Here is a 12,553-nt window from a genome sequence, read left to right on the forward strand (position 1 = left end):
AATTTTAAATAAAAAGCAAACTTATAGATTTTTCAAAATCTAACACTACTAGTAAAAATAAAAAGATCATATTGATCCAAATATGATCCTTTTGCGAAGAATGGATTAAATTTCAAACTTTGAATGCTTATTTATCATAATAGAACATGTTTTATCATAAACTTATTACTCACAACATATTTCTCTCATCATAGTGAACACCAAGGATGACTTCTCATTGTCTTTATTAATTTATTATTTAGTCAAAAAGAATGATAATTTTCTAATGATCCTTGATTTTCCTTAATGAATCTTTTCCCTTTAAATACCAAGTCACAATTTCTCAAAAGAAAACTCATCTGATAAAAAATTAGAGGAGTTAAACCATATGGGTGAACTATAGATCTGATCGAATTACAAGAAAATATCTGGAATAGATTTTCGAAAATATTTGTAATACATATAAAAGGTATTAGAAGACTTTTTCTGTGCTTACCATTTGGAAAATTTGAGCTGACTGAGGCTCAGTGGGGCATTTTTATTCCGAAAGGGGGCTCAATTAACATACCAGTTCAAATTAGTTTTTAAAGTTTAGTTTTTAAATTTCAATTATACTCCCGCTCCACCGTTCTTGAACAAAACAAATGAAACATAATTAATAAAACTTATTGTCCTCCTGGGCTTTAGATCAATTAACAGAAATCAAAAATGTGTCCATATTTTCTTAGGGTTTTATAACATCTTGTTGGGAATCAAGTACAAGTTTTGGCATGATATTTATCTAACAATTGAAGAGATGTATCTGCACATGTTTTGGGCTTTCTCATCAGGATCTATTCCAACACTGTTGAGAAGGGCAAAAAAATCACAGGTACATTTTTTTCACCCCTGAGATATAATTTTTCAATAGAACGACCCTTGAGAAGAAATTCCACTTTTTTGCCCATACTCATGTCCCTGGCCGTGCTCTGGAGAGTTTCTTGCAGACAACTTACACTGCAAAGTTCTATGAGTTCATGTCCCGGATCAAAATTTACTCGAGAACGAGGGTCTTTAGTTGTAAATATGGCAAGGATGGGTTAACAGATTCATGTGCGTAAAAGTGTCCCAGAGAGGGATTTCAATTAATTGTATGAGAAAGACCCAGTTTTCCGAGGTGGCAGCGTCAGAGACTGGTTTAGTTCCTCCTTGCCATCGGTGATGTTCACATTCACATGGGCTCCTTCACTCGAAGGGCAATTCCACTGGATTTTTAGTATTTTTCCCACAAATCTCCCTCAAATGTGATCCCAATTGTAAAAGTCAGTTACCATCACCAAAGTGCATGTAACATGGTCCAACAACTGGGTAGTGACACCATGGAGAGAGATTTCAATGATAACAGTGAGAAGGCTCCCTGAATCTCCTCTGAAAAATTTACTAACAATATTTATTGGGAAATCAGTGAATTGAGTGATTTTTTCTTTATTTTCGCTAGACGCCTCGGAAAGTCTTTCTGCGCAGAAAACGCGGAGAGGAAAGTGCAAATGGTTTAATGTTACCAAAGGATGGGGCTTCATAACACCAGACGACGGAGGACCGGATATTTTTGTTCATCAGGTAATTATCCTGGAAAATCATAGTGCAAAATATATAGTAAATTGAAGAATCAAACAATATAGGACTGACGACTGAATGGGTTAGTGTTCCCTGAAGTAGAAGAATTTAATTTATTCCACATGGCTACGGATTTTCTTGAAATGTATATGGTACTATTCCACTAAAGTCAATCCTCTGTATACATTTTTCACCAATATACACGTTTTTTTGTCAATGTAACACCAATAATGTACTTAGTATCAGTACTCGAGAAACTAACTTTTTTTTTAACCTTATAACAATGTAAATTACATACAAAATCACTAAAGTCTGGAAAATAAGAAAATGACTTAAATTTCAATATTTTAAATATTTTTTTTATCTTTAAATTAAACTCGTGAATGTAAATTATCAATAACATTTTAAACCAATGACAGTTTTATTTTCTATCATGCAATACAAAAGAACTGTTTAGTGCAAGGATCAATGCAAAAATGCTGTAAAGTTCAAAAATCGTTTTCATTAATAAGTATTTAACTTTAGCTCAATATTAACGAAATCAAGAAAATAATAATAATATATTTATTTATGTACTGAGCCACTAGGGCCATTTTGTACATTTTTATGTTTACATAAATTGATCTGATCAAATTTCAATTAAAGATAATGGGTATTTCGCGAAATTAAACTTAAATTTCATTGTACAGATTAATTTTTTTCAGAAATTCAATAATTTTGAGTTCAGAAGCATAGTCTTCTTTTAAAATATTTCTTAAATTTTGATTTTGGAAAATACTTGACCTTACATCATCATATAAGTTACATTCTATCAATATGTGTTCAATGGAAAGTGAAACTCCACAAAATTCACAAATAGGAAAATTATCTTTTGTCATTAAAAACTTATGAGTAAGTCGACTATGGCCTATTCTAATTCTGTTTAAAATAACTTCATTTTGCCTACTATGAGAGTTCGAATAGATAAAACCAAAAGGATCAATTTTACTCTTTTTTAATTTATTACTAGGTGATATATTTGCCCACAATAGATTTCTTTTTTCCAAGATTTTTGATTTAATGTGATTTTTTTGATCGTGAAACGTAATTGATAAGTCATCAACTAATTCTCGTGTAGCACCTTCGGCAGCAGCTCTATCGGCACGACAGTTTCCGTAGATGCCAGAGTGGCCTGGTACCCACATTAACTTTAAGTGCGGATAATTTTCCATTATAGAGTTTCTAATATCAGATACAATAGGATTTTTATTATTTAAATTTAAAATTGCTGAAAGGGTTGATTTACTATCAGTACATATCAATCTCTTCTCATTAACTGAAAAAGGAAAATGACAAACAGTTTGGATTGCTTTAGCTTCAGCGCTAAATACTGAACATTGATCGGATAACTTTAAAGAAGACACCGAACTATCAGGATGGAAAATCCCTAACCCTACACCTTGTTGGGATTTAGAACCATCCGTAAAGTAGATTGACCAAGATGAATAACGTGTATTACAAATTTCTGAAAAAATATTTTTAAAAACTACAGGAGAAGTATTTTCTTTAATATGGGCAGAGAGAGTTAAATCAATACTATCTAAATTAAAGGTCCATAATGGATGATTCGGAATATAGTTTTGAATAATCGGAGAATCTACTACGTTGAGGTCATTAGCTTGCAGTGTAGCTCTTGAAGTATAGGGCAAAGATCTTTTCGAAGAATTATTAGAATTAAAATTAAACTGATGAATAGGAATATTTGGCACAGATTTAGCTCTATAAAAATAATTAATGGATGTGTATGATATTCTTTGTTCTATAGAAGGAAATCCAGATGCAGCATAAATACTTTCCACAGGTGAGGATCTAAAGGCGCCAAGTGCTGCTCGAAGAGCGGAATTGTAGACAGGTTCTATAATTTTAAATCTGCTAGGGATAGCAGAACCATAAGCAACACATCCATAGTCAATTCTACTCAAAATAAGAGCAGATACAATTCTTAAAATTTGAAGCTGTCTTGCACCCCAGTGAGTGTTACTTACAATTTGAATCACCTTTAAGGACTTAGATAATTTTATCCGTAAATCAGTTAAGTGAGGAGTCCATGTTAATTTCTTATCAAAAATAATGCCCAATATCTTCGTCTCGGATACAAGCCTAATTGGAAAGTTATATAAGAAAAATGTAGGTGGGCTGCAATTACGTTTAGAGCAAAAGTGTATAAATTCTGTTTTCTCTACTGAAAATACCATGCCATGGGAATTACCCCAACACTGTATTTTAGAAATTGCGTTTTGAATATTACTTTGTAAGATCTCATCATTTTTATCTGAAGACAAAATAATTAAATCATCTGCATATAAAAGAAATTCAATACCAGGACACTCATCAAGAACATCAGTTAAGCTATTGATAGCAATTAGAAAAAGAGGGACGCTTAAGACAGATCCTTGTGGAACGCCATTTACTTGAGGATAAACAGCAGAAGAATTCTGCCCGATCAGAACTTGAAAGCATCGTTTTTCAAGAAATTTTTTTATAAATTCGAGAATATTCCCATTTAAACCCCATTGTATTAATTGATGAATTATAATAATTTTCCACGTTTTCTCGTAAGCCTTTTTAATATCAAAGGAAACACAATGATTATGTTGATTTTTAAGTCTATTTTCTGTTATATAAGATTGAATAAAGGCAATATTATCGTTAGTAGATCTACTATTTCTGAAACCTGACTGTCTTGGTGAAATAAAATTATTAGTCTCAAGCCACCAATTGAGACGTTTAGCAATAATTTTTTCTAAAACTTTACTATGACAATTTGTTAAAGAAATCGGACGATAACTACTTGGAGAAGACGGGTCTTTGGATGGTTTTAAAATTGGAACAACATTTGCAGATCTCCAACAATCAGGGTAGATCCTTTCAGATAGAATACGGTTAAATAAATCCAAGAGAGATTTCTTAGTTTCAAACGAATAATTTTTAATCATATTATAAGTTATGCCGTCTGGTCCAGGGGATTTACCTTTCAAACTATTTAAAACAGAAGACATCTCAAGAAAAGAAATTGGAAAATTCATTTCTTCAGGGCAAGACGAAAGTGGTATTGGAGGATTAGAATTTTCTAAATCTAATTTTACTTGAAGAAGATTTGAGTTATCAAATGAATCATTGGAATTTTGACTAAATTCGTTGGCAAGAATGTCACTGATTGAAGAAGGGTCAGTAATAAAGGCATCATTAATTTGAAGCTGTTTAATGTCTGGGGATTTAAATTTTCCCTCTATTTTCCGAATTTTATCAAAAACATCCTTCGAGGTGGTAGTATTGGAAATGTTTGAAACATAGTCTTCCCACGATTGTTTTTTGTATTTCAAAGCAAGAGATTTAAAATGTTTTCGCTTGACATTAAAATCATTAAAATTTTCATCCGTCATTAGTCTTTTATATTTTTTTAAAGCCGTCTTAGATGCTTTTAAAGCTATCTCAAGCTCATTGTTCCACCAAGGTACAATGCGTTTTTTTGGTTTCGCTTTTGTTTTAGGAATATTAGAATTAGCAGATTCAATAACTGTAGAAGTAAAAGTATTTACTGCGGAATTGACGTCTAAATTTTGTAAAGAAGGCATATTACTTTCAATTTGATTTGAAAAATTAGTCCAATTCGCCAAATATTCCTTCCATCTAGGTCGTCTATTTAAGTCAGGATTATTATCTATACATTCAATATAAATAGGAAAATGGTCACTGCTGAGACTATCATCGCTTACTCTCCAAGTAAGGAGAGTAAATAGTCTGGGACTACATATAGAAAGGTCTATTGTAGAAAAAGACTTGTATCCAGGATGTAGATGTGTAGGGGATCCTGTATTTAAGCAAACTAAATTATTGTTTAATAAAAATGTTTCAACTTTGCGACCTCTTGAATCAATATGATTGGAACCCCAAATAGGGTTGTGGGAGTTAAAATCACCCAGTATTAAAAAGGGCTCAGGAAGTTGGGAAATTAATTCATCCAAATCAGAAATTTCAAAGTTTTGAGAAGGACTGATATAAATCGAACAAATGCAAAGACCGGATAAAATAGAAGTCTTGATAGCTACTGCTTCCAGTGATGTTCTTAACTGAATTTCTGAAAAGTAAAAACCATTTCTGATACAGATAGCTGCTCCACCCCAAGAGTTATGAAATTGGGGAAAGCTACTAACAATATTATATTGTCTTAAAGAAAGAGGTTTGGATAATTGATGATGTGTCTCTTGTAGGCAAATTATATCAGCATTAGTGTCTTTAGATAATCTTTCTAAATCGTGGAAATTGTTGAAATACCCATTAATATTATATTGAATAATCATTTTTTAAAATTTAGATTTGAAAACAAAATTAATTTAAACTCAATAAGAATACAAGATAAGACTTAATGCAAGTTACAAGTCCGTAAGTGAACTCATGTCGAAATCGTCTTGCCCGTCTAGTGTAGCACTAGATTGGACAATCAGTTGACCGGTCTCACGTAGAGATCCAAAGGCGTTTTTACCGGCGCCTCCATAAGAGACACCAAGGGAGGAAGCCTCAGGAGAGACTTCCTTGGAGGTTGCCTGGGGAGAAGTATCATCCTGTGAGACAGGAGAAACCTCACCTGACAGGAACATTTCTGATGAAGGAGACACTGAAGACTCACGATCACTGAGGGCAGCTCCCCTCTTACCATTGTTGACGTTGAAGTGAAGATTTTCCTCGCTGTCATTGACAATGAGACGATCTTGAACGTTTGAGGCATGTCGTGGTTTTTGGGCAAGAGTCTCGCTGTAGGAAGCAGTTGTACGATGGGAAGAATTGTACATCTTCTTGGCCATAAAGTATGAAACCTTATGGCTCACTTTCAACTTCATGATATCAAATTCCCGTTTGAAAGTAGGACAAGAACGAGCCCAAACTGGGTGATCATCACCACAACTGGCACATTTGGCAGGAGCTTTGCAATCTCCATCATGGCTGGAATTAGCACAGCGGGGGCAAATTTGGCGCTTAGACTTACATTTTGATTGAATATGCCCATAAATTTGACATCCATTGCATCTGATAGGGTTGGGGATGAATTCCCTCACCTTCAAGGGATAGTAGTAGGAATCAATCTTCTCCGGAACCTTCGGGGAGTTGAAAGTCAGCACAAAAGTGCCGGTATCTTTCTTCTGCTTCTTCCCATTCACTGTCACAGTCTTCTGGATTCTCTTCAGGTCACAAACATTGAACTCACGCAGCTCAGAAAGCAATTCCTTGTCTTCCATGTGAGTGTAATCATGGCAGGCGATGACACCTTTTGATGTATTCAGGGTACTATGCCAAGTGACTAGAACATCTTTTCCACCCAATTTTGTCAATTTCAGAAGCCTTTCTCCTTGAATAGCGCTGAAAATCTCAACAAGTAGCGTTCCGTTGGCCAAAGGTTGCATCTTTTTGACGTTTCCTCCACAAGCTGCTTTCATTTCTCTCTTCACTTTGAACACTGATATCGATTTAATCGAAACATTCTCTTCTACTGCTTTCACTACCAAGAATTTGGGCTCATTGCCCTCATCAGCTGATCCATAAGACACACAATTGTTTATTTTCCTTTTTTTACTTGTCGAAAGAGTGGGAAAATCACTTTCGTTAAGATTTGACAGCACTTCAAACCGATTGTTCGAAAGTCCACCTCTGTCGCTCATGGCGACACCGCCGCTCTGAGCGGCCATCTTAACAAACACTCACTTCTAGAAAATTGTTTTTTTTTTTTTCAAAGACGAATTTCACAAAAAATAACAATCCTGCACAGAAACCCACAAGCTTAAAAGTGACTATAGTCTTTAAACAGCAGACAGAACAGGTATTTGTCTTTAGAAATGCACTCTTTTAATGAAAAAATCACAGTAATACGCAGACCAAAAATCTTATATCCCACCGCATGGAGTCGCTCCTCTCTTTTTTGAAATCAAGAAAATATTTAGAAAAAAAATTTAGTCTCTTTAATACTTTTGGGCTTAAATGTATTCTAACTAATCTCATACTAAATCAAATTATGTCAGTTGCGTTACAAAGAATTCCAGATTTGCAAAATACTAGAATTCATGAATCCCTTGCTGTTCTGAAAAATTGTTTTGTATTATTTTTTATTAAATAATAATTTTAAAAGTTGTTGAATAAAACTTTCAATTCCAGACAATGCGTAATTCCGGAAAATCTAATTTTTAAGTTTTGTGTTTCATAATTTAGTATTAAAATGTAGTTAATATTACTCAATTTCAGAGTAAGGGGCAACGTGGGTCATGAACGTCATGATGACTAAAAACATTGAAGACTAAAAAATATTTCTTTTAATTTTTTTCAACATAATATCTGTTTTTAATTAAAGTTCTTAAGTACATAAAAATACAACATTTAACCCATATTTTCCAAAAAAATCAAAAAAATCAACATTTAGCCGATAGGACTTGATTTTTAGAGACATTTTTTGAAAAAACTTACGTTGCGGTAGTTACGATTACTTTTTTTATTATCTGACGTCAAAAAAAAAATTTTTTTTTGTTAGCAGACGAGTTAAACTCATATTTGAACAAGTGATTTTGTGTAATTTACTTAATCACAACTTATTTTACAGTATGAAACGTGGTGTAAAATATCCCGAAAATTGTATTTTTTTTTAGATTAACTTGATGATGATTTTACTCAGAATTATAGCAAAGTATGTTTTTCCAAAAAAAAAATGTCCTAAAATCGCATCCCAACGGTTGAATTTTTAAAATTTACGAATGAAAATTTCGGAAAACATAGTTTTAATGATGTACTTTTATGTGCTTAACAATTTAAGCACGAGTGGGACACCGGTGTCCCAAAAATATAAACCACTTTTTCTTAATATTTAAAAGACATTATTATCATTATAAAAAAGTATATATAGTATTAAAGTATATATAGTATTATATCATTATCAAAAAGTACTTTGTTTTTAGGACACCGGTGTCCCACTCGTTCTTAAAGGTTTAAAACCTTAAATATGTTTTTTATCATGTTCGAAGTAAATTAAAGAAAATATGCTGTTATTTTTAGTCTTATTGAGCCACATAACCCCTTAAAGATTATTTAATTGAGATTTCAGAGAGTTTTCATACTTTGCATTTCTTTGTCTGGAATTCCGCATTGTTCGGATTTTCAAATCCTATTAAATTCCATCTAATCGAATTTAAGGATTCTGGGAATTTTTCTTTTAAACTATTTCTGGAAAGTGATCCACTAAAATTCTCAGAACGCTGGCTGTCTCTAACTGTTTAATTCGTTTATTCACTATTGCTATATTTTCTATAGACTTCTTGTAATGGTATATAAAAATTATAAATTATAATCTTTGCAATTTTACTTGAAACAGATGTTGAAACTAAAGAAACACGTAAAAAATTAAGAATAAAAATGAAATTATCACAATATTATATTAATAATTATAGTTTGATATTTTCATAAAGGCCTAAAAATATTTTGAAAAATTTCATTTAAGTTTTATTTATAACATAATTTTAGATCATGTACAATAATGTAAATAATATTTACAGAAAAAAGTAATTTTATATTTAAACTAGGGCAGTAGTAAACACGTGGTAGTTGTAAACATGGCGATTTTTAAAAATAAATATTAGACTCAGAAGACGACACCTTGTCAACTGAAAAAAATGGTTTAATCTGAGTCCAAGTAAGTTCCTGATTTAGTCCAGGTTAGAAAAACTAAAAATCAGTGTTTACAACTACCCCGTGTTTACTACTGCCCCAGTTTCCCCTAATAGACTAAATATTAATAAATTTTTGTATCATCTTTATTCAATTTATCAACTTAACGATGCAATAATATTGCAAATATTTTAAATATTTAGAAGGAAATTCAATGGTTTGATCCTTAAGAAATTTTCTGTAATCTTCTAAACGATCTCTTTTGATGCAACATCTCATTTCCCCAAGAGGGGAAATGGAAAGGTGAAAACTAAGAAAACAAGAAAGTACCCCTCAATATCTTTCACATGCAAATAGCCATTGTTTGCAAAAGCATTGTTCACAAATTGTGAAATGCCAGGATCTTCAATTAGAGGGAAAAGTCTCACTGCGCAGCATTTTGTCCTTCGGAGAAATTCACGTGGAACTGTATGAAAAATTTTTATAACCTGTTGACGTTGGTTTTTTATGGACTCATTTTCGAGGGTTGTATTCGAAGGGGACTTTTTTTACCATTCATATTCATTTACTCAATAAGCAATATTGGCAATAAATAGCGTAAAAAACACGATTTATTTGTCATCGATTCGTTCTAGGAGCACTTTTATTGCCTTGTTTGGTACTTTTTGGCCTCTATTAACCTACGGGAATATTTTTTTTTATTGTATATGTATAGAATTAGGAATCTTCTTGCATTTTCATTGCAGGTTTTTTGAGCTTCAAGAGAATTGAAGAGGATTTACTTTTGTAGTAGAAGTAAAAACATCTGTGAAGCATGAATGAAACATTTTGGTCTTGCTTAAAGAAATAACAAATTGAATGATAACTCGGAATCAAAAGTGAAAAATTCTAATATTTTCGTAATAATGATTAATCATATTCTTCTTATCTGATACAGTCTTTATTCTTTTTTTGGATTTTCACAGAGCGTCATCCAAATGTCTGGTTTTCGGTCACTGGGCGATGCAGAGGAAGTGGAGTTTGAGTGCAAAATGAGCGAAAAGGGCCTCGAAGCGACCCGGGTAACAGGGCCATCATTTGAGGACTGCCAAGGGAGCAACTTCCGGCCTACCACAAAGCGCCGGTACCGGAAAATGCGCTGCTACAATTGCGGCGAATTCGCGAATCACATCGCAGCCAAGTGCCAACTTGGGCCGCAGCCAAAGAGATGCCATCACTGCAAGAGTGAGGATCACCTAATAGCCGATTGTCCAGACAAATCCACCACAGCCTCCAAGAAGTCCTCATCCTCTTGATATCCTAGTTCAGCATGCTGCCTTTGCTCTTTGAGTGTGTCTTTGCTCACACATGGGTTTCTGTCTCGGCAAGGGTGGCGCGGGAAAACAATATTTGTACTAAAAGCGTGTGTGCTAAAAATGTGTGCGAAATTCCTCCAAATTTTCCACTTCCCTCGAGGATTTTCCTTAATTTTAAATCTCTTTTATAAATTCCCATTTTTCTTAATTTATTAAACAAAGAAAGAGAAAGAAAAAGTTAAACTTAATTTATTTGCTTCCTAAACAATTATTTCTCTTTTTCTTTTAAGAGTATTTGGTGGTGAGATTCTTATTAATTTCACCTCTTGGGGTCGCAACAAAAGTTCGTGCTCTAAAATTATATTTAAATTTTATTGGTGCATTTTAATTGGGATAAACCTTTCAGTTAGTAAAAAACAAAAAATGAGTGTTAATAACTTCTTAATTTTACCTTTGCAAAAGATATTTCATTTTTTTTTGTCTATTTATAAATTTCTGAATTGTAATTTAAAATTTAATTTCCACTAACTAATTTCAACATAGATTAATTTTCTGTAATTTATATTGACGGTAACTTATCACAAAACTCATAGGTTAGCGGGAACTGAAACTGGGGCAGTAGTAAACATGGGGTAGTTGTAAACACTGATTTATATTTTGACTTCGTTTTGATTATATCGACTATTTTTTCAGTCTAGGTCTTATTTTCTAAAGTCCAAAATGTAAGTGAAAACATCGCAAATTTGCAATTACTTCATATGTTTACTACGGCCCCAGTTTTTCCTATACCGAAAATTTTAACTTTGTGTCATACTATGACTTCATTCCTGGCATTGTATAAATGAGCAGTAAAAAGTTAAAATTAAGCAGTAATAAAATAATTTAAAACAGTAATAATATAGTCTAAATTTCAGCAAAGGGAAAATAAAGGGCTTTTCATTCTAACCGCAACAATTTTAGATGTCAATTTAAATTAGACCATTTTATAAAGATTTAGGTTTTTTATTGACCACAATCCAATTAAATATTTTACTGCTCATTTTTCAATTTTTACTGCCTATTTTGAATTTCTTACTACTCGTTTGTTTTTTACTTTCATTCCTTTGATAATTGCCTAGAAATAGTCCGATATTTTATTTTTTAAATTTGAATTTTTGATTCGTCATCATCTTTTAATATCAAACGTTTTTGAAATTAAAATGAACTATCATACTTAACAAAATTTCAGACAGTGTATGAATCATTGCAAATAACTGCAGCTTTTATCAACATCGACCTCATTAGAATAACGCTTAAGTGCTGTAGTATGAATTTTCGTAGCATCTAAATCAAAACTCTTAGTCCACAACTATAATCAATGTTTCATATTGACAAACGTCATGAAACTCAATATTTAAGGCAAAAATTTAGATCCCATTACAAATTTAATAGAAAAAAAGCCCGTAATTCGTTCTCTAACTATAAATCAGGCTGCAATTTCTAAATTTTGCGACTCTATTGTCAATAAGAATCTCACTAACCATAAACTCATCTAACTTTATCATTCGCTTTATTTTAGTAACCAGTGAATTTTTCTCAAAGGAAAATGTACCAACTAAGAATTTTGGGGTAAAAATCGTTTGATTTTTTTTTACAATTTTTAGTGAAAATGATGTTTGTATGTATACAGGTAAAAAATATTTTTTATAACAATAAAAAAGACCTAAAATATAAATTAAACCTTGATTTGTATTTCTTTCCTCATTCAAAATAGAGTCAAAATAAAACAAGAATACTCTATTCGATTCTTATTTTAGAGACTGGAATTGTAACCTTTTTCTTAGGTGGACGTTCAGGGAATTATTTGATAGGGGAAATTGGTGCACCTTTGAAGTAGGACTTCTTTCTCCTATCTTAAATGCAGCCAATGTAATTTAGCTTCACACTTTAGTTTGTGAATTTTAAATTTTATTATGATAAGATCCAGTTCGGACAGTTCCATTAAAAGATAGGTGTCGACGTTT

The 12,553-nt window shown here is 32.3% G+C and overlaps 1 protein-coding gene across 1 annotated transcript; it reads left to right on the forward strand.

The window, feature by feature from the left end:
* Window positions 1-1,180: 1,180 nt before the first annotated feature.
* On the forward strand, window positions 1,181-10,912 carry LOC129801241 (protein lin-28 homolog). Its single transcript, XM_055846124.1, has 3 exons — window positions 1,181-1,362; window positions 1,457-1,578; window positions 10,221-10,912. The coding sequence occupies exons 1-3, from the start codon at window positions 1,311-1,313 to the stop codon at window positions 10,548-10,550; spliced, it is 504 nt and encodes a 167-aa protein (XP_055702099.1). The 5' UTR covers window positions 1,181-1,310; the 3' UTR covers window positions 10,551-10,912.
* The last annotated feature ends 1,641 nt before the right edge of the window (window positions 10,913-12,553 follow it).

This window comes from Phlebotomus papatasi, chromosome 2, assembly GCF_024763615.1.
Source record: "Phlebotomus papatasi isolate M1 chromosome 2, Ppap_2.1, whole genome shotgun sequence".
NCBI lineage: Eukaryota > Metazoa > Arthropoda > Insecta > Diptera > Psychodidae > Phlebotomus > Phlebotomus papatasi.